Consider the following 26,058-nt stretch of genomic DNA (forward strand, 5'->3'; position numbering starts at 1 on the left):
CCGCCGTTTCCGGTTTGCTGCCATATTCCTCTTTTTTTTTTTTTTTTTTTTTCCTCTTCTTTTCCCCTCCCCGTGGTTTCCCTCGTCCGTCCCCCCCCCCCCCTCCCCTCGTCTCCGTCCCTCCGCCCCGGAGAAGGGGTGCGCGGGGGCGGGCGAGGCAGCAGCGCGCCGGATCCGCGGCGCTGCGCGATGCTGCTGCTGCTGCTGCTGCTGCCGGCGCAGCCCTGAGCGCCCGGCTCGGCTCGGTTCGGCTCGGCCCGGCCCGGTGCGGGCACGGGGGGCGGCGGCCGCGCCCCCGGAGCGGAGACAAAGCCGGGACCGAGCCCTGGAGGAGAGCGGTGGGACCGGCCCCGCTGCGCGCACAAACGGGAGGTGAGCGGGACGCGACTTTGGGGCGGCTGCGGGGTCGGGGAGGGGGAATCCCGGGTCCTGGCTGGTTATTCCTGGGGGATGATCCGGTGGGAGATGCCCCGGGGTCCGCCCGTGGGAGCCGGCGGGAGTGTTTCCATAGTCTTGTGAGTTGGTTGTGGGTCCGGTCGGTGGTGCTGGCAGTTTGTCGTGGTGGCTGTGGGTCCAGCTGGGGATGGCCAAGCTCCGGTGGGGCAGCCAGGGGGTCCGGCAGCGGGGGCTGCCCGGGAGCTGGCTCTGGGTCCCGACAAGGATGCTCGTGGTCTGGCTGTAGGTTTTTGGTGGGGCAGTCTCGGGTCCGGCAGCGGGTGCACATGGTCTGGTGGGTCTGGCTGTGGGTCTGGCTGTGGGTCTGGCTGTGGGTCTGGCTGTGGGTCTGGCTGGGGATGCCACTGCTCTAGGGGGGAGCTGTGGGTCCAGCTGGGAATGCTGAGGGTCTAACAGGGCGGCCGTGGGGTCCGGCGGGGCGGCACCGCCTGCCTGCAACTCCCCTTTGTTGTGATCAGGGGCTGCGGGGGGACCCCCGGGAGTGCAGGGCGGGGAGAGCCGGGCTGTATGTAGGCCAGGACATGAAATATTCATCGCCCCCCTGCTTTGATGTCTCCTGATCCGCTTCCCTTGTCGTGTTTGCTCACCGGTAATTCTGGGGCTCGTGTCCAGCCCCAGTGGGCCTCGAGAGCTGTGTCTGACCAGGCTCCTCGCCGTGTCCCTTGCCGGGGCTGGCTGGCTCCAGCCTGCTGAGGGGCCGCAGAGCCCCGCGTTTCCCAATTCAAGGCTTTCTCCAGCCGGGAAGTTCCCCAGTTGCAACCTGGGCGTTCAGCCCCTATGCGTGGCTGTGAGCGTTGACACTGGTGTGTCCCCACCGCCCCTGTCACAGCCCCTGCTGCCACAGAACAGCATCATGTTTTTTGTCCTGAGCCACCCTGGGCTCGGGGTGGGCTTTTACCCCTGCTCGCTGCCCGGGAACCCTCCTGCCAGTGCCGCTGTGTCCCGGTGCTGTTTGGGACGGGCACGGGGGGGCAGCCGGCAGGGTTGGGACCCACCACACAGGGCTGTGTGTGCCCTGGGGACACGGGCTAGGAAGGGGGTGTGGGGGGGGGGGATGGCACTGACCCTGGTCTGCTCCTGCCTGGTGCTGAGCATCATCTCGGGGAGCTGCACAGAGACCCACTGGAAATGAGTGGGGGTCTGCCCCATCTCCCCCCGTTTTGCTGGCCCTGCACAGCACACGCTTCCCCTGGCCCTTCCCCACCCCGGCCGCTGCTGCTGCCCGTGTGCTCAGACCCCCGCACTCGGGGCTGGGAATTGACTGTGGTCCTGATCCCGGTCCCAGTCCTGGTCTGGCTCCCAGTGCCGTTGAGCAGCATTGGGTCAGTAAAGGTCGTAGGTGGCGGGGAGCGTGTTGTGCCACCCTGCGTGAGCCGTGCAAAGGGAGAGACATGATGTGGTTGTTCCGTGCAGCCAGGGGCACCCCCCAGACAGGTCCCCGTGGCATTAGGAGCTGCGGGCAGCAGAGGGGGCAGTGCCTGGGGGGTTGATGGGGTGAGCTCCTGCCTGGGGCCGGCGCTGCCTGCGCAGTGGGGACAGGGCAGCAGGTACCCAGCAGTGCTGTACGCAAACCGAGCTGCGGGAAGGTGGCAACAAAAGACTTGGTTTTTCTTCCTCGTGCCTGGCTGGTGCTCCCCGGAGGAGGAGGAGGTGTACGGCAGCAGGGAGCTGGAGCTTTGTCACTCTCTCCTCTCAGCTGAGCAGATTCCCACTGCCAGCAGTGACCAGAGTGCATGTGGGAGGACCTCTCCCAAGGTCCAGCTGTGAATGGTGGGAAGCTGTTCGTCCCTGCCAGGCTGAGACCTGCCTCAGCACCCGGCAGCTCAACATGTGCCTGGGCTCCCTGTGCAGCACGTGGTGGTCAAACAAGGGCAGGGGCTGGCAGGGATCTCTGGGGAGGGGTGAGAATCGGGATGTGCAGGGGGACATCAGCAATCTTGCACTTTAAAGCAATACCCTTTTTGTTATTGCCACTGTGGGGCTGCTCCTGACACTGTTGCAGTCAGAGAGGCTGGTCCTGGGCTGCCTGGTGCTCAGCGAGGTGTTCTGTGCTGCTTTGTGCTGGCTCAGGATCCATCCCATAGCAAAACTGTGGCCGTTCAGTGTCTGTGAGCTGGGGCTCGTGTGCTGGCTCCCCAGGGAGCCTTGTCTCTGTAATCATTAGCCAGTTACTGCTTGGTTGTCAGAGAAGGGCACCTTTGCTTGAAAGGTCGAGGGTCCGTTCCCAGTTCCAGGCTTTGACCCGGGAGCAGAAGGGCAGAAGTTCCTCCAAATACCTTGCTCCAGTGACTCTGCCAAAATAAAGCTTGATGATTTTATATATTTATTTTATTTTTTTATTTTATTTTATTTTTTTGGAGACAGGGTTATTTATGGGCTGGTGCAGCAGCAGTGAAGGGAAGTCCAATGTTCCCTGTCTCGATCGTTAGTGGCCTTGCAGTGCTCCCTGTGTGATGGAGATGCCCTAACGATAGCTCTGCCCTTTAATGACTTTGTGCCAGAGTGATTGAAACTCATGGAAGTACCACGGGGAGGCAGAAGGGGCTGTCTAAGCCCCTAGCCCGGAAGCTGGGGGATGAGACAGGGAAAAGAGCTGCACTTTGAGGTGACAAGACGCGGAGGCAGGAGGCTGCTTTGCTGCCATGGTGGCATCAGCAGACCTGAGGCAGGGATGGCCTTTAGCAGCATGTGCCACTCCTGGAAAGCAGCATCGTTTCACTGGGCTCACCAAGGTGAGGAGGGGATGGGCCATGGGGCTCCTGTGCCTCCCAAATCTTGTCTGCCGCTAGTGCCAGGATCATCACTGAGCTGAAGCTCTTATCTAATGAGACCTGAAGGACTTGGCCTGTGACATCTCATTTCAGTGATCAGCAAATGCATGTAACATCTTGAAAGAGAAAAGGTAGGAAGCGACCAAAGAGTCTGTGCCTCCTCCCAGTGTGTCAAAGGGGAGAACCCACGAGCATCACTGGGACAAAGTGCCGTGCTCCTGGCATCGCTGGGGGAAATTTGAAAGCCTATCTGAAGTGCTATTGTTTCCTGGACTGTCTATTTTGCAGCTCGGTTTCCAACTTGTTCCTTTATCTCTCGGAACAATTTCCCATCTGAGCTCCAACACACATCCCATCAGCCACGGGAAACAGCCTCGGCACGTGGTAGCGTGTCCCTCACGCTGCTCCTTGTGGGAGAGGTCCTGTTAATCCAATGCCCCAGAGCAGCTCGGACCTCAGGATGGAAATAGCATGGATTGTCCCTGTTTCCAGCCCCAACCTCCTCCTCTTTCTGTTGGCCTGTAGCTGCGGGTGCTGCAGAGCGACTCCCCCGGGGCTCGCGCCTGGCTGAAGTTTCCGCCCATCAGCAAAAAAAGAGCCTGTTTTAAAGCAGGCCTCAGAAAAATCATCACGCCTTTGGTCCTTCATCTTCTGATGGGCGTCATGAGATAGTCTGGTGCATCATCCACTTAGGAGGGAGGAGAAAAAAACCAAATAATTATAATTAATTGGCTGAGTGTGGCTACGCTGTGTGGGCTGCGGTCGGTGCTCGGGTGCACCCAGGTCCCCAACTTGGCCCCGTGTTGGCACAGGCGACCTCAGCACTGGCTGCAGCAGGAACTGGTGCTGCTTTGCACATGCCTCTGCACATGCATGCTTTGAAAATAAAGCCCTGAAACAGATTTCAGTAACAAATGTGGTTTGAACGTGGGCCAGGAACCAGGACCTGCAAATCTGCGCACTTGCCCTTTAGGCTACGGATCTGCTGGCTGCCCTTGCTGCCGAGCTGGGAGGTGTCTGGGGGGCTGGCAGGGCTGGGATGGGGGGGGGGATGGACTTTAGAGAAACCTGCCTGAGCCCCTTGGCTCCAGGTGGTCTTGGTGGAGATGCAGCATCTGAAATATCCATAGGTTGGTGGGCTCGTTTGGAGGAATTTGGGAACAGAACTGCCTGGGTGTTTAAAGCAAAAATATAAGAAACGGGGCACATGCGTAGGGAGCCTGTCCTGGCACTGGGATGGCTTTGGGGTCTGTGGCAAAGGGTGAGCACCTAAGGCACATGCTTCCTTTCCTGGACTGTCAGTCACAGTGGCTGGCCCAAGAGTTTCCCAGCCCTGTCCTGTGCTTGACCTGTTGCGGTCTTGCTCTCATGACTGTGAGGTTTTGGCTGTTAGAACTGGATGGATGGAGGAAAACCTGACTGCCTGCTGCAAAAATAGCTTCTACCCAGCATGGCTGCTCCCGTCCTTCCCAGCTGTATCTGGCAATCTCAGCTACCAAAAGCCTGGGAAACAAGGTTAAAAGCTGACTGCGTTGTCCCCTCCTCCGTGGGTGGGATTCACAAGCCCAGCCTGTCCTGAAGGGAGGACGACAGGACAGGGAAGGTGTCCACACTGTTGCTGGAAGTTGGTGAGGCTTTATATCAAGTGTGTGCCTCAGTTTCCCTCTCCTGCCTGTCTCTGCCCCCATGCAGGCACCGTGGGCAAAGCTGTTCTTTATATGGGGCAAATATAACCTGATCTCCACGAAGCACCACTGCCCTCCTCACCTGCTCTGCTGCAGCCACCAGTGATGTTTTTGAGGGTTTCCTCTCCAACTCATGGACCAGCTGGGCACCACCTTCCCCAGCCAAAACCAGCCCTCTCGGCTCAGTGGTTTTATGGTTCTGCTGGTGCCAGTGGCAGCAGGGTTGCGCAGTGCCATTCTGGGCTCTGGTTCCTCCTGGGCAAGAAATGTGTTCTTGGTCACTTCTGCAAAAAAAAAAATCAACATGAAAAGGCTGTTGGAGTTGCTCCCTACTCGGCTGGGTCCTTTCCCTCCCCTGCCCATTGGTGAGCTGTGCTGAGGAAGGGATCAGGAAGCCTTGGGGGGAGCTGGTGGTGAGCACCCGGGCAGGGAGGGTGTTGTGGGATGAGGAAAGGGTGTGTGTGGAGCTGCAGAAGTCCCCGTGACCAGGATGAGTTTTGTGCTCAGACAGTTGAGTTTGGAAGTGTGTGGGGTGGGAAGGCTCAGGGGGGCAAGGACTGGTGTGTGTGGCTGGGGCTGGGCAAGGAGAGCAGCACCTGGGGCAGCTGCAGGGAGCTGCCTGCACCCGTGCAGAGCCGTGTGTGGATGTGCTTGTGCCTGTGTGTTCATGCACTAACCTGAGCCCCTTCTTTGGGCACGGGGATGGCTCTCGTGCCGTGGTGTGGGTGGGCTCTGCTGAAGCCACCTGGAGCCACAGGTGCTGGAAGCAGAGGAGGTGCCCTGCATCCTCTCATCCCTTCAGTCCGTCCCCACGGGCCCTGCCCGAGGGCAGGGAGGGGGCAGAGGCACCTCAGGATGCTTATTTTGGGTAGGAAGGGCCACACAGGGGAGGGCTGGGGAGATGCCACGGGAGGGTGTAAGGTCCATGTGCAGCTCATCCCGCACTGGTGTTGGTGGCTGGAGGCAGGTTCCCGGCACCTCCAGCCCATCTCTGCTCCCGGGTGTGTGGAGCCCGGCTCTCCCCTCCAGGAGCGACAGGGACAGAAGACACCAGCTCAGCGTTTTTCTTTGTTTTTCCTCTGCTCGGGCTGTTTACAGCGAGCACCGTTTGGGGCTGCACCTCCCAGCCAGCTTCTCTCCCGCCGGCTCCCGCGGAGCTGCCGAGCATCCTGCTCGCCTCTGGAGAGGCTGGGGAATCCGACACACCTTTTTGGGTATGGAAATGCTGTCGAGGGCTGGCTGGTCTTTTCCATTTGCTCCTCAAGACCCTCCCTGGTTGCTTGCTCTGACGCATCCTGAGCGCTTTGCTTTGTTTTGGTGGTGCAGATGGGAGTGGCCACGGGGACCAGCATCTCTCCGGGCTCTGTCACTGGCTCTGATGGTGCTGAGACCAGAGAGCACGGTCCTGGGCTGTGCCCACTGCTGTGGGAGCTGCTTCTGGTCCCATCCATGTCCGTGGAGGTGGAAGCAGGAGTCAAGTGTGTATCACAGGAGATTGATCTTGACCCACAGCCACCCACTGCCCCCATAGCATGCATGTGTTGGGGCTGGTGGCCCCAGGGTTTTGGTGGCCCCGGGGTTCTGGTGGCCCCATGCTTCCCAGGAAAACATGGCTTGTGTTGGGCAGATGGCCCAGAATCTCAAAGTAACCCAGGAAAATAAGCTGATCAATTTGCTGTGTGAGATTCTGCTTGTATGTTTGGAACCGTTCAGGGCTGTGCAAAGCGGGAAGTGTTGAAAATTGGCAATGGAAGATCCTCAAACCCTGCTTTGCTTCTCCTTCTTAGCCTCCCATTGCAGTGAACCCTGCACGTGTCCTGCCAAGGACAACCCTTGTGTTGAGGGTGCAAATACCTTCCCTGCATTTTCCCTTTTTTACCAGAGAGTGTTTCAGTTCCTGCTCTGTTCCTGGGAGAGTTTCTAGCAGGTTTTGAGCCATGGAGGTCCTGCAGGACCCCTTGGCAGGGTAGCAGCCTGTGCCAGAGGGACGCTGGAGCCCCAGGAGCTTTTCTCCTGGCTGGACTGGACGAGCTGGTTTCTCTGAAAGTGGAAATGTTTGAGCAGTGACGCCAGCGTGGCCAGGGATGGTTGTAACTTGCTCAGATCCTGAGGTTTTCTGCCTCCTTGCATGTTCCTTGCCCCCTTCCTCCCCCTGCCCCAGAGATTTGCCACCTGCCTGCATTGCTGTCCTTGCCTGGGGCTGAAATCACTGCCGTGCTGTTGGGTGTGGTGTCCCTCAAGCTGCTGCACATGCTGGTGGCAGCATCATTTTGGCTGGATCTGAGCTGCCCATCAAGTCCCATCAGCCTCTTGCTGCCCCCTCCCCAGGAGTCAGGCACAGGCCGTGGCCATCCCCAGGGAGCAGCTAGGGCAGATGTCTCCTTCCAGAAAGCAGAAGCAAACTCCATTTCCTGGAGCCTGAGGCCAGCCACAGTGGGAGAGGCACTGCAGAAATGGGGAACAGAAATCCTCCCTCCTCCTCGAGAGGTCAGCTTGTATCACCCTGTGTCTGTCACCCCTCGCAGGGCTGCTCCCTTGTCCTGGTGCTTTGCCTGGAGGAGGACAGGATCACTGTTGATGTGATGGGGCTGTGGGAAACCAGAGAATTACGTGGTGGGCACTGGGAGCCCGTGGATGCCAGCATGCTCAAGGGCTGATACTGAAAATGTACATTTTGGGGGGCACTGAAGCCCCTGTACCAAGCCAGAGGGCTGCTTTTGGGGAAGCACTGCCCTGTGGCTCCAGGCAGTCCCAGTGGCCAGGAGCTCTGGCTCCTAGTGCTACACTGGCTTGACACTGGTGCTTCCCTGCCCCAAGGGCACTTCTGCTCTCCAAAACATTTCCTTTCTGTTTCCTTCTCCTTGGCAGGAAGAGGGCATTGCCCTCATCACTTGTCTAGGAGAAGCTGGCTTCAGGTTAACCCAGGCCAAGGTCTTTGTGCGCCTTTGAAAAGTGTTTGCAGGAGCTGGTTGGGCAATTCCTGGCTTTGGCTGGTGTCCCAGTGGGAATGCTGGAAGTGTAGGCTGAGTTGGGCTGGGAGGCAGAGGCAGGCATCCCTGCTCTGACCTGCAGTGCCAGTGAGGTCAGGCTGCACAGTGCCCAGGCAGCTTTGATCCCACCGCCTCTCCAAGCTCTGTTCCTGTGCTGGAACACCCTCCTGGTGAAAAAGCTTATTTTTCCATCTCTAATTGCCAGGATGTCCTGGCAGTGGCAAAAGGGATGGGGGTGCATGGTGGCTGAGAACTGAGGTGCTCCCCTCTGCCCCATGGCTCCCTTGTCCTTGTGTGTGTAAGCAGCAGACTCCAGCTGGGTTTGTGGGAGCCATGTGCTTGTTCCCTGCCTGTCCCAAAGTGCTTGTGCATGGATAACAGGGAACAGCAGAGGCTCCAGGAGGATTGACTTTCATTTCCTCCCTGACCCTAAACACTTCCTATCAGCACCCTGAACCGGGAGGGTCTCCATTAGACCAGAGCAGGGGGCGGGAGGAGCTGCAGGAGCCCTGATGTTTGGGGTGTCTCTGTTGCAGCACAGAGGTGGGAAGGGGTGCTGTGTCCCTGCTGGCATCCCACACAGCCCCTGGGCAAGGGCTGCAGCTCCCAGCACCCACCACACAGCACAGCTCTGGGTGGAATGCCCAGGAGTGCTGTGCCAGGAGCTCACTCCGTGGCGTGTTGGCTGGAAAAGGCAGCTGCCAGCTCCCTCCAGAGCCCTTCACGCTGCAGAACATTGAAAACCTTCTGCCTCTGAGGGAGCTCTGAGTGTGCAAAGCTTTGCCAGCTCCCAGAGACCTGGTGCGTGGGGCCGTGGCTGAGCATGGTGCTGGCTCAGCCCGAGCTGCCCGCACCCACCCACCAGGGACCTCAAGTGGTGGTCCTGCTGGCACCCAGCGCTGCCTCAGGGTGGTGATGGGGATGTGACACGGCGTAGCGATGGCCACCTTCCCTTCTTCCATCTCCTGGGGGAGAAAAAGGATAAAACAGAGCACTCAGCAGCTTGGCACCAGCAAGCACAACTTGCCGCACGTCTCACTGGCTCTGGGCAGCCACGTGTGTTATTGCAGGGAAATAAAGCCTGCAACTTTTCCTTGTCAGCCTTACAAAAGACAGTGCTTGTGGGGGACCTGCTGATGGGCCTCCCCTGCCCTCGGCCAGCTGTGGGGGCTGCAGGGGGCAGCACAGCTGTGTGCAGCCACTGGTGTTGGCACAGCCACTGCCCATCACCCCAGCAAGCCAAAAACTGCCTGTCGAGGGGCTGGCCCTGCTATGGTGGGGAGAGCTTGAGCTCCCTGCGTGTGTGCTTGGTGTTTCCCAGTTCCTCGGACAGATAAACATCCAGAACTTGATTTTGTGCTTCATGAATTTGCTTTGGTCTTTTAAACTCCCTGTTTTGACATGACTTTTCAGAGGCATTTTGCATCACTCCCAACCCAGACTCTCCCCCATGCTTCGGAGGGTGAATTTGGATGCTTGATTTAATTATCCTTTCCCCTTTCATGACCCACTGGCCCCTGCTAGCTTGGGCTGTGCAGTTTTAATTAACATGGTTTTAAATTTAACGGGAGTTGACAGGGTTGTATAGGAGGGGCTGGGACTTATGTCTGGGGGGAGTGTGTAGCTGGGCCCCTGGGCAGCAGCCATGCTGCCCTCCCCTCTTCTCTGACAGTGATTCCTTTCATCTGGGAGAGTTTTCCATCAGCTGGGAGGAGTAAGAAGAGGGCTTGGGTGCCTTAACACAGATGCCTTCAACACGCAGTCACTGAGCAAACTGGGGGTTCTGGGTGGGCATCGGGGGGCACCTGCACATGGAAGTAACTCCCCTGATTGCCAGATTGGAGCTGAGATGAAGCGACTATCCCTACATCTTTTCTTTTGTTTTAGGAATCAGTATAAGTGAGAAACAAGTGTCCTTGCAGAGGAGAAGGGCTAGAAGCATGACCTAGGTGTGCCTTCATGTTGTCAGCCAGACAGCGTAGGATCTGTGACACCAGACCCTGGTGTACGGGGCTGGGGGAGTAGCTCCCGATTTTTCACCAGCCCTCAGGACTCATTGCAGTGGGGCTGCTCCCAGCCTGGCAAAGATGTGCCCCTGTGTTCCCCTTCTTGTACCGAGCAAAGCTCTGTGGCACAGGACAGGGGATGGGAATTGTTTTTTCCACAGGGGACATAAACCTGCTGTATGTGGGTGGCAGGAGGGGCTGTTGGGCTGAGCCAGGTCAGGCTGACCCCACTGTCAGGGGAGATGCAGGGAATGGCCTGGTGCCCTTTGCCTCTTGCCTGCCTCCAAGCCAGGTTTTGTTTTTAATAGCACACCTGGCAGGCAGCTTCTGTGTGTCCATGACTGTGCCCCCAGTCCTGCTGGCAGGGGGTCGGCTGCATGCAGAGGGGGATGGAGCGGGTCGGGGTGGGTTTGGGATCACCAGTCTCTGCTCCTTCCCATCCCCAGTGCCTGCTGCAGGGCTGGGTGCTGTGAGGCTGCTTTGTCTCGCCCGCCATCCCGCGCGCTTCATTTTTCAGTCTGGCGTGAGACAGGTGCCGTTATTAATCTTGACAGGGCTTTGCTCACTGGGGACATGGCTCAGCTTGCTCCACCACCCGGCAGGGGGTGGGTGCTGATACCCCCAGCCCCTTGCCCACCTCTCCCCCATCCCCTTTGCTGGTGGGGCCCCAAGGACGGAGCCTGTTTTGCCGGCGATGTCTCCTTCCCCAAGGCTCGGTGTCTGGTGCGGGGCCCCAGCCTGTCTCCGCATCTCCCAAGGTTTCTGCTTCTGCCGTGCTGCTGTTTTGTCTGCTCCCAATCAGTGTCTTTTGTTAGTGTCTTTGAAAAGAAGATAAGATCGTTTCCCCCTCCGCCAGCCCCGCTGGCAGCCTGGCCTTACCACGGCCATTGTATCCTTGAGCGATCCGGCGCAGCGGAAAACAGCCAGAGCGGGACCTGCTGGGGAGCAGCCAGTTCCCCCTCGCTGGTGTCTTTCCGAGAGCATCTCTGCCGTGGGGAGGTAGGGCAGAAAATCGAACCTCTTCATGCATCCCGACTTGCCAGTTAGTTTTGTCGGGGAGCATCCCTGGGGATGCTGGTGTCAGAGGAGTGGGGATGCTGGGCAGGGCAGGCGGCGTTCCCAGCGCCGGCAGGGGAGGATGGGGACGTCGCTTGTCTCGCGTGCCGTGATCTGATCCGAGCTGAGTTGTGCAGCTGAGTGTGCTTCATTTTTAATTGCTTTTGGAGAGGGGTAGGGCGGGGGTGGCCTCTTGCTGCAGCTCTCTCCTGGCTGGGCTCAGCCCTGACACCCTCCCCTCCGGCTGTGGTTCAGCCCAGCCGTGACACGGGGGTGAACTGGGGGGGCTGGGAAGACCCTGAATGCAGGACCCAGCAGCACAGGGAGGCACGTGGGGGTGGCAGCCCTGGCAGGGTGCCCAAGCCTGTGCCAGCCATACGCTGGTTAGGATTGCAACCCCACTACTGAGTGGGTGGGCCAGGCTGTGCCACTTTCAGCCACCAGACCTGGGTGTGTGAGGGATGCGAGTGCATCCATCCCTCCTGGGGAGCTGTCCCTTCCTCCCTTCCCCTCCAGAGTACCTTGCACCTCGCTACCTCAGCGCACGCCTGACCCGCAGCTTGAGGTGTATTTGGCTTTCCCTGGTGGCTTTTTTTGGTCCCGTTGTGTCTAAATGCATCCGTGGCCTGAGCAGTGTGTGCCCAGGAGCTCAGTGGCACAGCGTGCAGGGGCGGTGGGGACGGGGGGCACCACGTGCGTATGCGGCGCAGCCTCATCGGTATGTGCTGCAGCCTGGAGTTGAGACTGCAGCTTCCCCCACCCTCCATCCCGCTGTGCAATTAGTGCCAGAGAATATTAGTCAAGTACAAATTACAAACCATTCAAAAGTCCTAAAGAGCTGTCAGTCAGCCCCTGCTTATTATCCTAATCAAAAGGCGCTAAAAATAGTGACAAAACTTATTAGCGGGGGGGAAAGGGGAGGCCACCCAAATAGACGTGGCATGTCCTCTGCATGACAGTCACCCCCCCAGGCACCTGCCCAGGGAGAGGGACACAGGCAGCTGCCCAGTGTTACAGTGACCCTGCCTGTGCTCCATCCATCTGGCATGTTGCCCCTGGATGAAATGTGGAACCCAAGCTCCAGCCAGGACAGGAACCTGTTGGGATGCTGCTCTGGGGTGGGAAACTGAGGGTGCTGAATCCCTTCTGTGCTGGACAGCTGAGCCCCTCTGGGGCATATGAAGCCTCTGTCCTGCACTGGGTGAGCAGAGCTGGCTAGAGAGAGATTTCTTTTTCAGTATGAGAGGGGAAGAAGGGGCAGGTCGTGCAGTGTTTGGGGGTGGGTGGCAGAGCCAGGTGAGTGACTGTCCCAGCTCTGTGGGGCCCTGTCCTGCTCTGCTTTCCACCCAAAGCTCTGCCCTGAGCCACTGCTGCTGCTTTGTGATCCCCCTCCCCCCCCATCATGCACACTTGCAGCAAGAAACTGTCCCTTTTGAAAAATGTGGCCAAAATGTGCTTCTTTGGCTGAGTCAGGGCTTGAGCAGCACAAGGTGCTCCCAGAACCTGTGCGTGGTTCATGCCGTAGCATCTGTCTGTGCTGTTGGGGATGCAAAAGGTGACTGTCATCCCTGGAGACAAGATCCCCAGTTGGTGGCTGGCCCTCCCTGCCACCAGTCCCGGCTGTCTGGAGACACAGAGGCAAGGCTGGAAATGCTGGTGTATCCGGATGAACCAGCTTCTCTTCTCCCCCAAAACATCCCTCAGCGGGCTGGGGGTGCCTGCTCTCCCCTCTGGCCCTGCAGCGGCGCTCGGGGCAGCTCCAGCCGCCTCCTCTCCCGTCCCCGGGTGGGTGTGATGAAGTGGAGCAGAGAATCGTCCCCTCTTCACACATGAGAGATCAGAGTGAGCGGGTGTGAGCTGCGGGATGGAGAGGAAGAGGAGGAGGAAGGCAGCCCTGGGCGCTGGCGCTGGGGGGTGTTGGGGACAGGGACAGCTGCCGGGGGTGCTGACGTCCCCTCTGTCTCGCAGGCTGCGGCAGGAGCTGAGCTGACTTTGCCTCCTCACCCCGCGGCGTGGCTGTAGCTGGAAAGCTCTGGTAAGGCATCTCTGACAGCCCAGGGAGGGGGGACTCAGCTGCTTCACTGAGTGAACCTGCCGGGGAGAAGGGAAAAGCTGCCAACCCCTGGAGGGGGCTCAGATCTGGGGTACAGGGTGCTCTGGATTTGGCCCTTGAGCATCCGTGGGTGGGCAGGGGGCTGGCTGCAAAAGGCAGAGCCCTGGCTTCCTCCTTCCCAACGCCCCCCGGTGCTCCCCGTGATGTGGCTGGTCTGGTTGGGGGGGTTGTTGGGGGGGGGGGGGGGGGGCGCAAAGCTGAGGCCTTGCAACTCGTCACCGTGGTGGTTTGTGATTTGCTGCCAGCGCTGACCCCCCCTGGGAGCGGAAAGCAGGGGAGTTCCTGCAGGCTGCGACGTGCCCGGGGTGCTAATCCCCGCCGCAGGAAACCTGCCTCCCTGCGCTGCCTCGCATCGGTGGGAGGTGAGCGCCGGGAATGCTGGCCATGCTCCAGCCTGCTGCCACACAAACCTTGGGAGGGGAAGCCCTGCCGAAAGCCAAAAGGCCCTGGATGGGATGGGGAGCCATCCTGAGCCCCCCCTATCCCAGTGCTCTGGGCTGCAAAAAGTACTGGAGCAGGGAAATATGAGCATCAGCCCTGGCTGGATGTCAGTGGCTCAGAGCGTGCAGCCTGTTACATGTAGAGGGAACCCTGCCGGGGACATCAGCACAGCTGAGCTGCTGGCCGTGGGTATTTTTTTCAGTCTGGCCACTGTGATGCTGTCCCACAGCTCCCAGTGATGCTGCTGGGGTGTGCTGGGAGCCGCCGTGGCCGGGCGATGGGTTCACCCGCTTCATTCTCTGCCCCTCAGCTCCAGGGGGGGTTTGTCACCAGCCCTGTCAGAGGGGGGGGGGGGGGGGGGGGGCGGCTCTTCGTGGTCCCTTTTAACCCCCGGGGACCTGAGTGCACAGCACATTCCTGCCAGCATTAGTAGCTCCTCTGCCTGGCTCTTGCACAACCCCATGTGTCCTCCCGGGGGAATCTGCACCCTTTCCTCGCCGGCTGCCAAGGCAGTGGTGGGGGGAGTGATGGGATTTCTGGGACCACCTTCTCCTCCCTGGGAGTGGGTGAGAAACGTGCCCCCTCTCCGATGGTCACAGAGCTTAAGCCACATGGTCATGTTGGGTGAATTACCTGCAGCTCAGAGTGGAGATGGTGCAAGGCTGCCAGTGCCTCGGGGCATGTTTTGTGGTTGCCAGCCTACATTTTGCACTAGCCAAATTGAAGCAAGCGTGTGCAGGTGTTTAGGTGCAAAGGTATTTGCAACAGGAGAGCTCCGAGCCGGGCTGCAGCCCCTTCCCCAGGGGATGAGAGGCTTGTGCCCCCTCTTCCTCCTCCACTCCCACCATTGGCTCTAGCAGCCAAAGCTCCAAGGGCTGGATTGGCCCCATCTGAGCAGCACAGACCCAGCAAAACCCTTGCCAAGGAGGCACCAGGCACAAGCTGGGACCTTGTGTGTTGGAGAGCTCTCCCTCCCCAAAACCACTGCACAAGGAGGGATGAACCCATGTCCCACACCATCCCTGGCTGGGACACACCTGGAAGATGCACACCCTGTGCCTGTGGCCTAACGGGTGTGAAGGCGTGAGGACCCCCTGCTTTGGGGACACTGGGGAAGTGCCTGGAGGACCTGCTCTTTCTGTTCTCTGCTCCTGGCTAACCTCTGGGCACACTGACTATTTTATACTCTGATATTTCTCAGTGCACTGATAAATCAGTTGCTGGCCCAGGCTGGCAGCCCCAGGGGCTGCACTCGGAGGACGCTCGTGTCCCCAGAGCGCTGCTGAATCCGCCGTCCCGCTCGGGTGTTTTCCTGCCTGGGGAAGTGCTGCTGCTTCCAGGGGAAACTCTGAGTGGCTGTGCCCTTGCTCACGGTCGCGTGGGCAGTCACAAGCCACATGGTCAGCCCCACTGTGCCCCCACTTTCCTCCCTGCCCTGCTGCTGCAGTCCTGGAGCAACAGCGGGTGCCAGAGCCCCAGGCAGAGGTGAGCCAAGGGCTGGAGGGGATGGGGAGGTTCACTTTCCTTACCAGTGGGGGCTTTTTCTCACTGTTTCTAAGGTCCTGTTTCCCCCCACTGTTCTGCTTTAGCATCTCCTGCACCAGGCTTTTAAAAGTGCCTTTTTTTATGGGACGGACCCCATCCCCTGTGCCATGGGATCTGCCTCTGGATGGCCAGTGGTGACAATTTGCAAGTGCAAAGCTTATATTTGACCTCCCTTTGCTCTGAGGCCCCCAAAGCCCAGCACAGGTATGTGTGGGGTGGGTCCTGTGGCAGACAGATGCATCAGTCCCTCCTCGTTGCCTGTACACGTAAGAGGAAGGACAGTTCCTCTCCCTGCTGGAGTGGCTGCCATAGCTGTACCCAGCCCAAAAAATCAGTTTATTCCCATTCCCAAGCCCTGGCAGGGTCTGATCCCACCAGCACAGTTGCAGCTGAAGCAAACCTGCATGGAAGCAGGAGGTGGAATGCTGCCTGTCATCTCTGTAATCTGGGAGCTGGAAAATGTAGAGGGAGGTTGGGTTTTTGGAAAATAAGCCCGGCTCATCAGGAAGAGCCTCTGCCATGAGAAAGAGAGCTGGGAGGGGAGCTGAGCTTGTGCCTGCCACTCCCAAGTGTCCCCACAGCAGGAGCCAGGGGCTGTGCAGGTTGCTGGGGCTGCCCCTGGCTCTGGCTTCCTCATCGGGGCTCAGCCCAAGCTTCTCTCAAAAGCTGGGTCAGAAAAACTCTCTGTTGGGTGAGGCTGAGCCCTCAGCAAAGCCTCATGGGCAGCTGCAGCCAGGTCCACACCCTGTGGGCAGCAGCTGGCTTCTCTGCTCCTTTCCTGCTTGTTTTTTCTTATCAGAAATATTCTCCTCCCTGGTTGTCTCCACCTCCCTTTTTGCTCCTGCCATGCGTGATCTAGCCTAAATACTTCCTTCCATAGCTTCAGGACACTGCTGGGTATCCTGCCATCTTTGGAGACTGCAAATAATTCCCCTTCTTCATTTATATCATTACCTTGAAGGTATTTATAGAGCATGATCTTGAGTGGAAAGGAAGGCATGACTATATATAAGGCAGAGATCCCTTGGTCCTTAGCTTCTGACTGCCTGGAACTTCTCCTGATTTCAACTTTTATCCTATTTGCTGCATATTTTTGACTTCACAGGAACATCCTCAGCAGTTAAACCCCCATCCTAAGCAAGCAGAGTGATGGGTTCTCCAAATTTCTGCCATCAGAGTAATGCAAGCTCCTGACTAGTTGCCGGGATCTTGTCTTCTCCTGTCCATGGCCTGGGAGAAACCCTCTTGTCAGAGGAAACGTGGCTGTGTGGGCTGCTGAGCTACATCCCACGGCGGGTGCCTGGTCCCAGCGCTGCCGTGTCCCTGAGCACCAGTCCGGGCATCCTCGCCCCGCCCTCCCGCAGCCCAGCGTGCTTCCCTCTGCTTCCCAGATTCCCAGATCCTGGCAGCTCCACTCCGGGCCTTGGCGGGTGGTGGCTCAGCCCAGGGCAAGGGCAGCACGGCCAGACTTTCTGGCAGCTGATGCTTGACCAGACTCCAGAGGTTGTTTCGTTTCCTAGTGGGCAGGCATCTGTCACGCCAGCCTTGAGAAGCAGCCTAATAATAATAATAATTAGTAATAATCATAGAAGCCCTCTGCGTGTCTGCCTGTCTGTCTCCTGCAGCCCGGGACCATGGGGAGCAGCAAGAGCAAACCCAAAGACCCCAGCCAGCGCCGGCGCAGCCTGGAGCCCGCAGACAGCACCCACCACGGGGGTTTCCCAGCCTCGCAGACCCCCAGCAAGGCGCCCGCTCCCGACGCCCATCGCACCCCCAGCCGCTCCTTCGGGACCGTGGCTGCCGAGTCCAAGCTCTTTGGAGGCTTCAACAGCTCCGACACCGTCACGTCGCCGCAGCGCGCCGGGGCGCTGGCTGGTCCGTGCGGGCTGGGGCTTGGGGGGGGGGGGGGTCTCAGTGGGGTTCTCTGCTGGGGTCTCCTGCTTCTGAGGGGCTGCGAGCTGGAGGGGGAGCGGATCTGTGGCTTATCGGGAGGGTGGTGGGAGAGGAGGGTCCCCGGGGAGGGTCTGGCAGGCCCGTGCTGTGGCTGTGCTGGTGGCTTTGCCCCTCCTGAGCGCTCTCTCTTGCAGGTGGAGTCACCACCTTCGTGGCCCTCTATGACTACGAGTCCCGGACTGAAACCGACTTGTCCTTCAAGAAAGGAGAGCGCCTGCAAATCGTCAACAACACGTGAGTGTCCCTGCAGCCAGGCCCCCACGGGTGAGCTGCCACCTTTGTCCTTCCCACAGAGCCCCCCAAGCCCAGCTCTCCCTGGGTACAGGCGCTCAGGGAGGGATGCTCTGGGTGATCACTGCCTGACCAGCACTGCAGGTGATGATTTGCTTGCTCCCACATCCTCCTGGACCTGTTTCTGGTCACCGTAGCCTTGCAGCCTTGTCATCAAGCCATCTCCTTCTGGCTTGCTGGCCAGTTGGTGCCCTTCAACACAGAGCCACATCCCTGCCAGTCCCCTGTCCCCATCAGCTCCCTCTGGTTTGCCTGGACACATCTCAGCTTCACGGGTGCTTTCCTCTGGGTTTGTGCAGTGTCTCTGGTCTCAGCTTCTCTCTTGACTCTTTTTTCTCTCCTTTGTGCCACGCTGTCGCTTAGGAGAAAAGTGGACGTCAGGTGTGTATTGCAGGTTATTACTGTTATTATTCTGAATGGTCTTAAATGACAAAAGCCCATCTGCTGCCCCTCTTAGGGTGAGATCAGGTGGGGCAGGGCTGGGAGGAAATGGTTGCCCAGTGGTTTTGTGGTCAGTTGGGTTGGTCCTCCCTGAGTGACCCAGGCAGAGCAAGGAGCCCCTTCCCGTGCTGGGGAACTGCCCCATCCAGAGCTGTGTCTGCACCCAGGACATCTGAACCTGCCCCACTTGCCCTGTCTGTGCCTGCCCCACCTCTGCAGTCCTGATTCTGTTGGATGTCTGCTGTCCTCCTGACTTTTCTTGCAATTGTCCTTGTTCTCCTGGTTCCAACACTGTTTATCAATGGTTAATCGTTTAATCCTTGAAGTCCAGGATGTGCAGGGCTTCAATGCTGCAGGAAAAGCCTGAATTTGGGGAGTATGGTGCTTCTTGCTTTCACAGCCTCAGCAGCATGCAAGCCCCAGACTTGAGTTCTGGTTTGGGCTGCTCCAAAGTGATCTCTGCCCACTGGTGGTCTGTGTTGGGCCCAAATATGAGTTTTTTTTTTTTTCTTTAGTGCCTTAAGTCACCTCTGGGGTTTCATACTTCTTTCCCTCTTCAGCTGTTGTTTGTCAAAGGCTTGGTCAGAGGGCAGGGTCAGGGTGTGATGGGCTCTTCAGCACCCTGGGGAGCAAAAGGGCCATTTTTTGGTGCTGCAGCCCATCAGTGCAGGGTGCAGGATCTGGCTGCTGACCTTCCCAGTGTCTGCTGCAGCTGCCTGGGTGGGATGTCCACAGGGAAAGAGGCGGTGGAGAAAGCTGTGCCATTCATGCAGTGCTGCAGGGGGGTAAATCTCTCTTAGGAGCTGGTTGTGCAGGGGGGAGAGGAGGAGCCTCTACATCTCTCCCCTCCCTGCTCCTGCATCCCAGCAAAGCCCAGACTGTCCCAGCAAAGCCCAGACTGTCCAGGGTGGCCCTCACCCTTCCAGATGGGTCAAATCCATCCACCCCAGTGTGGAAAGGCTCTCGTAGTACCATTCCAGTGGGAAGAGGTCTCCTCCCAGCCCGCTGGCAGCCAGCAGGGATGTGGTGGGGTATTTGGGGTAAGATCGTGCAGGGAATTGTTGAAATGCTTTGTTTTGGTGGTGATGATGATGATTATTTTTTTTTTCCCTACTGAGACATTTTTGGAATAGTTTGTTTTTGCTGAATTCCCAGCTTGCAGCCCCAGCTGGAATCAAGCCACAAGTCAAAAGCTGGGCATTGCTTAAGCAGATGTTTTCTCCCATCCTGTGGGAAAGGAGCACAACCAGCCTCCTGTCCCACTCAGAGCCACCCCAGTAAATGTGACTGGGGCAGCAGCAGGATCCCAGGCTACCTGCTACGAGGTGCCCTGGGGCTGGGAGAAGATAAAAAGCCATCTGAGGCTGCTGCAAGGCTGGGGATGGGCTGTGGGCCAGCAGCAGAGTGCAGCTCTCTGGGTGGGAGGAGATGCCCAGGGGGTCCCCGCTTTCCCTGGCCTTGGTGGGTCTTGCAGTGGTGATGGAGGTTATTAAGGTTTTTCTGGAGAGTGTTTGTGGAGGTCTTCTTGCCAAGTTCTTGCATCCTGGCAGTGCTGTTCCCACGGATCTGCAGTTTTCCCAAAGCCTTGTCTCCCTCGTGGTCAGGATAAATTAGGTGACTCTGTCTTTGATGGGCCAGCAGATTCAGGTAGTGGGAGGAAGCCCTGCTGTCTGCAGGGAAGGGGAAGCCACCTCCTGCTGTCCTGTTGTTCTTCTCTATTTATTGTCCCTTTTTACCCCATCCTGTGCAGGAGCCTGTGGGTGGGAGAACAGTGAGAAGGCTCCCGTGCCCTCCCAGCCCCTGGGGACCTGCTTGGAGTCACTGTGCCCAGGGTGGAGGGACAGTGGATCAGCCCTGGGTTTCTGGGGATGGCACAGGGGCTCCTGCAGGGCAGAGCTGTGCTGGGGCCATGGGGCCAGCACCATGGGACTGTGTGGCTCTGGATGAGCAGTCGTGGAGGCACAGCCCTTGCTGGGGCTGTGGGGAAGCTCGTGGTCAGGGGCTGTGGCCACGCAGGGTGACATCCCAGGGCTGCAGGGTGGGCACCCGAGCTGGATGGAGCCTCCTGCATCCAGGCTGGGCATCACTGCAGGGTAGGTCTCATTCCCCCTGCTCAAACCTCAGCCTTGTCCTGTTGCTTTTTTGCAGCCTGCATTTAACAAACTCTCTTGGTTTTTCCTGGTGCTTTTTTTTAATTGCTTCTGTAAATCTGTCACTTTTCCTTGTTTCCCCTCCCTCCCCCTTGCCTCTTGCTCCCCACTGCCTGGGATCCCCAGTGCCCCTCAGGCTCCAGCCAGACCCTGTCCACATTCAGGTGGCTCTGAAGTGATTTTGGCTCGCTGACTGCCCTGCCCAATGGAAGTTTAAAGCATCTCATATGTGGATGGGTGGCCCCAGTACCAAGAGTTTGCCCAGACAGAGCCATGGGCAGGGGCTGGCAGCAGGAGCATTCCTGGCTGAGCATTCCCCAGCTGTGGGGCTGGGGGCTGCAGGGGCTGCACCCCTTCCCAGCAGGGCTCTTCTGGCTCACCCCCTGGGTGGCTTCAGGTGAGATTGGGGCCGTCTGGGGGACTCCTGGCTTCACACTGAGTGTGTTTTGGTTCTCTTGCAGGGAAGGTGACTGGTGGCTGGCTCATTCCCTCACTACAGGACAGACGGGCTACATCCCCAGTAACTATGTCGCACCCTCAGACTCCATCCAGGCTGAAGAGTAATTGGCATCTTTTAGACAGTTTAAAGACAAGGGTTTGCACCCTGAGCTCTCCTCCCTCCCCTGCCTCCCCTTCAAGGCCCCCAGGCTTTTCCTCTGTGAATCTGCAAACCCCTCAGGTGTTTTCCAGCTCTACTTTAGGAGCTCGTCAAGCGTGGGGGTGCGGTGGAGGGATGAGCGATGGTGCAGGGGGATCGTGGTGGACCTGCTGCTTTTGCTCTGGTTTTCACTTTTCCTCATGGACACACATCCCTGTGTGCCCATGCTGGTGCCTCCACCTGTGTGGATCAGGCAAAGCTGGCCATGAGTCCCAGAGCAGGAGGTGCCAGTGACGTCCCTGCAGCCCGTCCCCAACCAGTGGCACAACATCCCCTCTAGCAAGAGCTCAGGGGAGTTCAGAAGTCCTCAGAGCCCTGCATTTGGGGAGGCTTTTGGAGCAAAGGCGTTTTGTGGCCTGTGGTGCTGGGTTGCTCCTTGGGCTAAGCCTGAGCCCAGAGATACAGCCCATGGTCCCCAAAATCTGCGGCTGGGAGTGGGGCCAGGAAGGGCTGAGCCCACTGCTCAGAAAGGCAATGGAGGGGGTGGGTGAGCGCCAGGCACCGAGCTGTGCCTTGTTCTTGCAGGTGGTATTTTGGGAAGATCACTCGCCGGGAGTCCGAGCGGCTGCTGCTTAACCCTGAAAACCCCCGAGGGACCTTCCTGGTCCGGGAGAGTGAGACCACAAAAGGTGAGCAGGGCTGGGGGGGTGACAGCCTGGGGGAGCACGTGGGGATCCCAGTCCCCTCAGTCGCTTTGTACGCCCCCAGTTCCCCCTGCTTGGGCAAACGGGGAGGGAGAAGGAGGCAAGAGTCATGCTTTGTAGACAGGAGCTGATGTTGGGGGGTCTCTGAGCGACGCCCCTCGGCACGGGCAGCCTGGTGGGGCCTCCCCTGCCAGTGCTGCTCCCCAGGGAGCAGGGCTCGCCTTTCAGAGAGACAGTTCAGCTCATGGAAAGGTGGGAGCTGGGTGCCCCACCACCCCAGGCAGCACCACCAGGCAGGATCCTCTTTTTTAAAGTTTGATTTTTTTCACAGCCCCAAGTAGATGTTTTTAGTTTTTTCCTGTTTCCTGTGTAGGGGCAAAATCTTGAACATGTGCTTCCTGGGAAAGCAGGCAGAATACACAATCTTTGGTCCTTCTTTCAAGGCTAGCAACTCTTTACCCTTGTTTTGTGCCTCCCAAAAGCACAAGTTGTGATTCTTGCAGTTTGGCTGCCTCAGGTTGCTGTTTCTTACCTAGATACGTGGTTTAGTTTGGCTCCAAACACGCCTTTGGGATAAAGCTCCTTGATGTTCCTTTCTGGTTTGATGCCTTGAACTTGCCAGTATTGATTTTATTCTGGTGGAAACAGCTTGTCCAAGCAGCAGCATTTATCTTCCTTGCTGTTCTTTGCAGCCCCAGCAGCTGGAGAGAAGGACCAGGCAGGGATGGGGGGGCTTGTGGGGGGGTGATGCCCCTTATAGCACATCCCATGGGAATGCTGAGCCGGCTCTCGGCTGCCAGGGCTGGAGGAGCAGCAGGGATCACTGTGCCCAGATGACTGACCTGACAGCCACCTCCGCTGGCTGGTGGCAAAGCTTGGCAGAGCTTCCATGCCAGCAGGGGCAGCTGGAGGCTGTGATAAGGTGGCGTGGCTGTCCCCAAGGGGCACGTGTCACCCCTCCCTGGCACAAGGTGCCAGCTCCTGCAGCCGGGAGCTGCTCCCCCTCCCCAGCTGTTGGCTGGAAACAGGCACCCTGCGCGCCCAGTCCTGCTCCCCCGTGCCCACCTCCCCCAGTGGGACCCCTGGGGGGGCACCCATCTGCAGCACATCTCCCCCCCCATCCCCTCGGTCCTGCCCACAGGTGCCTACTGCCTCTCAGTCTCGGACTTCGACAACGCCAAGGGGCTCAACGTCAAGCACTACAAGATCCGCAAGCTGGACAGCGGCGGCTTCTACATCACCTCCCGCACCCAGTTCAACAGCCTGCAGCAGCTGGTGGCCTACTACTCCAGTGGGTAGCCACTCAGGGTCCCCTGGGGGTCTGGGTGACACCCCGGGTGCTGTGCCTGTCCTCGCTGCGGGACGGGTGCTGCCGGGAAGTCATTGTGGGGCTGGAGGGCTCCAAAACAGTTTTTGGGGACCCTAATAAGGAGCTGATGGGGTTTTAGGGAAGAGGGTTTGGGTATGGGTCCCTGAGGTGTTTTTGTGGGGAAGGTGTGGGGTAAAGACATCAACGCCCGAGTGTCATCCTGGTGTTGTCCCTCCTGTGCTAGAACACGCTGACGGTTTGTGCCACCGTCTCACCAACGTCTGCCCCACATCCAAGCCCCAGACCCAAGGCCTTGCCAAGGATGCCTGGGAAATCCCCCGGGAATCACTGCGGCTGGAGGTCAAGCTGGGACAGGGCTGCTTCGGAGAGGTGTGGATGGGTAAGGATCGTTCCTTTCCCTCTGTCCCCTCTGTGTCACCACCGGCAGGTGCCTGGAGCCTGCAGTGGGGTGGGGGAGCAGGCGAGGGACACTGTCCCCTGCCCTGTAAATGTGTCCTGAGCGGTGTGTCCTGTGCCACAGGGACCTGGAATGGCACCACCCGGGTGGCCATCAAGACGCTGAAGCCTGGCACCATGTCCCCAGAGGCCTTCCTGCAGGAGGCCCAGGTCATGAAGAAGCTCCGGCACGAGAAGCTGGTCCAGCTCTACGCTGTGGTTTCGGAGGAGCCCATTTACATTGTCACTGAGTACATGAGCAAGGGTGAGCACAGGAGGGGTGCCAGGGGGTGGCCGAGGGGCTCTGCTCCTCCGGATTGCCGTGACCATGGTCTTCCTCACAGGGAGCCTCCTGGACTTCCTGAAGGGAGAGATGGGAAAGTACCTGCGGCTGCCCCAGCTCGTGGATATGGCGGCTCAGGTGGGTTTGTGCATCTCTGGAGCCTCCTGCCTTCCCTTCTGAGGGCACTGGCTGCCCCAGCACCTTGCTGGACTGCTGTGGTCATCCCCTGTTGGGTGGTGGGTCCTCCACAGCCTCACTCAGGTGGGTGCCACCATCCTGCTGGCTGCTCAGCCCAGAGCTGGGTTGCATTCAGGGACCATAATTTTGCCGGTTCCTGTTGCTGCCAGCTGTCCCTGGCCAGCAAACCTGCCTCTGCCTGGGTTTTCTTGTGCACCCACCCGTTCCTGCACCTCAAATGGGGTCCTGCTGCAGAGCTGTTCCCCTTGGTGATGCTGGATGTCCCCAAGGGACCCTTGTGTCACCTGCCAGCCTATGCCCCATGTGCTGGTCCCCACAGATCGCATCTGGCATGGCCTATGTGGAGAGGATGAACTACGTCCACCGGGACCTCCGGGCAGCCAACATCCTGGTGGGGGAGAACCTGGTGTGCAAAGTGGCAGATTTTGGCTTGGCACGCCTCATCGAGGACAACGAGTACACTGCTCGGCAAGGTGAGTGCCCAGGGCTGCTGGTACCGTGCCCGGGCAGCTGGCACCAGAGCTGTGGCCACTGCTCCCTCATCCCTAGGCATGTGTGTTGATTCTCAAGCCGTCATGTGGTTGCATGGGGGTCCCAGAGACACCACACAAGGCCAGGAACAGCCTCTCCCCCTGCCTTTCCATCCAGGTGCCAAGTTCCCCATCAAGTGGACGGCCCCTGAAGCTGCCCTGTATGGCAGGTTTACCATCAAGTCAGATGTCTGGTCCTTTGGCATCCTCCTGACCGAGCTGACCACCAAGGGCAGAGTGCCCTACCCAGGTGAGGGCTGGCACCTGCTGGCAGAAGCCCTGTCTCTGTTGTGGTGCCCCAACACAGCTCCCTGTCCCCAGTCCTTGCCCCTGGCACCCCATGGCGTCCAGAGGAGCAAAGCGCTGCAAAGTTTCTCCTGCAATTTAGGCAGGGAGGGTGGACTCGGGGCTGAGCTTCTCCTGCCCAGCTCTCCTGCTGGGGCAGGGGGAGCAGAGCCTGGCTGGAGGCAGGGTCACAGCCAGCCTGTCCTTCTCTAGTCCCCAGGCAAGGTGACAAGCTGGCAGGGACGAGCGCGCCATTGGGCTGGAGGGTTCCTCTGTCACCAGGGTTGCCCATTAGGCTCATCCCAGCACGATGCCCTCAGTGTCGCCTCTGGGAAAGGTGGAGTGCAGGATCTGGCCTTGCTCTCTAATCAGTGCCACGTCTCCTTTGGCTGCACACAGGGATGGTGAACCGGGAGGTGCTGGACCAGGTGGAGCGGGGCTACCGCATGCCCTGCCCGCCCGAGTGCCCCGAGTCCCTGCACGACCTCATGTGCCAGTGCTGGCGGAAAGACCCGGAGGAGAGACCCACCTTCGAGTACCTACAGGCTTTCCTGGAGGACTACTTCACCTCGACAGAGCCCCAGTACCAGCCTGGAGAGAACCTATAGACCCGGAGCTGCTCCTGGCACCAGGGACGTTGCCGTCCTTGCCGTGGGGCGCCGAGGGCTGGCCTCCCTGCCGAGGGGCTGGTTTTTGTGAGGCAGCCCCAGAGTGGGATGGGGCATCGCCTCCAGATGTGGCCACGGGAGGTGCTGGGTCCCTCTGTCAATCATTAAGACTTCTGGCCTGTTTCTAACCAAGCAGTGCCATCCCACGGGCAGGAGGAGCCTGTGGGCACCAGCAGAGCTGGCTTGGGAGGGCGAGCAGATCATCTTCCACTGAGAGACTTGGCTTTTGGGAGACCTTTCCCCCCGGAAGCTCTGGGGTGAGCCCAGAGGCATTGAGGAACAGCATCACCCCACCTCGGACGTGCGGCCTCGATTTCCTGCACCCCCTTTTGAAATCAGCACAAAAGTCCCTGCCCTTTTGCCCTCCCCACCATCCCTGCCTTGGCTCCGATTCCCTGAGGGTGCTGGCAGAGACCTGTCACCCTGGGGAAGGCACAACCCCGGGCTGGTTTGGACAGGGTGGATGTGGTGGTGCCAGCGTGGGTGGCAGTGGGATGCCAGCAGTCCCCCTTCCTCGGGTGTCCCCCTGCCCTTGTGGCAGGGCTCTGTGGCTGAGCTGTGCTAGCAGGCACCAGAAGCGTGAAACGTGGCTGCTCGTGGCTCCGGTGACTGTCCCGTGGGAACACTTGGGTGCACGTTCCAGTCTCCCATCTGCATCTGTCCCCCCCAGGGGACCCATCTCGTCTCTCCTGGGAGCAGCACGGGGGGTGCTGGCTGGCAGAGCCCTCGCCCTGTCTGTGGCCAGCCCCACTGCCCTGGCTGCACCTTCTCCCAACAAGTGCTCCTGGTCTTCCAGCTGCCCCTCGGGAAGCACCACAGCCCCCCGGGAAGCACCACAGCCCCCTAACCACCCTCCCCAGCTCCCACCAGCAGGGTCCTCCTGCCTGGCGCTGCCACCAAACCTGGTGCTGCCACAGGGCTCGGTGCGTGGCACGAGTGGTAGTTCGTGGTGTGGGAGTGTTTTTGGGGGGAAATAATTCATCTTTCACTGATGCTTTTGTCCACACGGTACATTCTTAGCTGCCTTCCAGCTGCCACCCCTGGTGTCTCGGCTGCCGGGCTGCGATGCCCAGGTGGTGGGATCATCCCTAGCCACAGGCTGTCATCCCAAAGGAGAATCGTGGGAAGC

At 59.1% G+C, this 26,058-nt stretch overlaps 1 protein-coding gene across 4 annotated transcripts; it reads left to right on the plus strand.

Annotated features, from left to right (window-relative positions):
- The first annotated feature begins 138 nt into the window (after positions 1-138).
- On the plus strand, positions 139-25,921 carry SRC (SRC proto-oncogene, non-receptor tyrosine kinase). 4 transcript variants are annotated; one of them, XM_051632981.1, is made up of 14 exons: positions 139-372; positions 12,933-12,999; positions 16,689-16,938; positions 17,151-17,250; positions 17,671-17,688; positions 20,360-20,458; positions 21,082-21,185; positions 22,342-22,491; positions 22,754-22,909; positions 23,051-23,230; positions 23,310-23,386; positions 23,766-23,919; positions 24,095-24,226; positions 24,661-25,921. In XM_051632981.1, exons 3-14 carry the CDS (start codon positions 16,698-16,700, stop codon positions 24,867-24,869), a joined length of 1,620 nt encoding a protein of 539 aa, XP_051488941.1. In that variant the 5' UTR covers positions 139-372; positions 12,933-12,999; positions 16,689-16,697; the 3' UTR covers positions 24,870-25,921. The 4 variants fall into 4 exon arrangements, with proteins under 4 accessions (XP_051488941.1, XP_051488944.1, XP_051488942.1 ...); XM_051632984.1 differs by lacking the exon at positions 17,671-17,688; XM_051632982.1 differs by lacking the exon at positions 12,933-12,999.
- The last annotated feature ends 137 nt before the right edge of the window (positions 25,922-26,058 follow it).

The sequence above is a fragment of the Apus apus genome, chromosome 15 (genome assembly GCF_020740795.1).
Source record: "Apus apus isolate bApuApu2 chromosome 15, bApuApu2.pri.cur, whole genome shotgun sequence".
Classification (NCBI taxonomy): domain Eukaryota; kingdom Metazoa; phylum Chordata; class Aves; order Apodiformes; family Apodidae; genus Apus; species Apus apus.

Coding starts and splice junctions, on each gene's coding strand:
- SRC (XM_051632981.1), top strand. CDS start 16,698: ATGGGGAGCAGCAAGAGCAAACCCAAAGACCCCAGCCAGCGCCGGCGC. Junction 23,920..24,094: donor CGAGTACACTGCTCGGCAAG/GTGAGTGCCCAG, acceptor CTTTCCATCCAG/GTGCCAAGTTCCCCATCAAG. Junction 24,227..24,660: donor GGGCAGAGTGCCCTACCCAG/GTGAGGGCTGGC, acceptor GGCTGCACACAG/GGATGGTGAACCGGGAGGTG.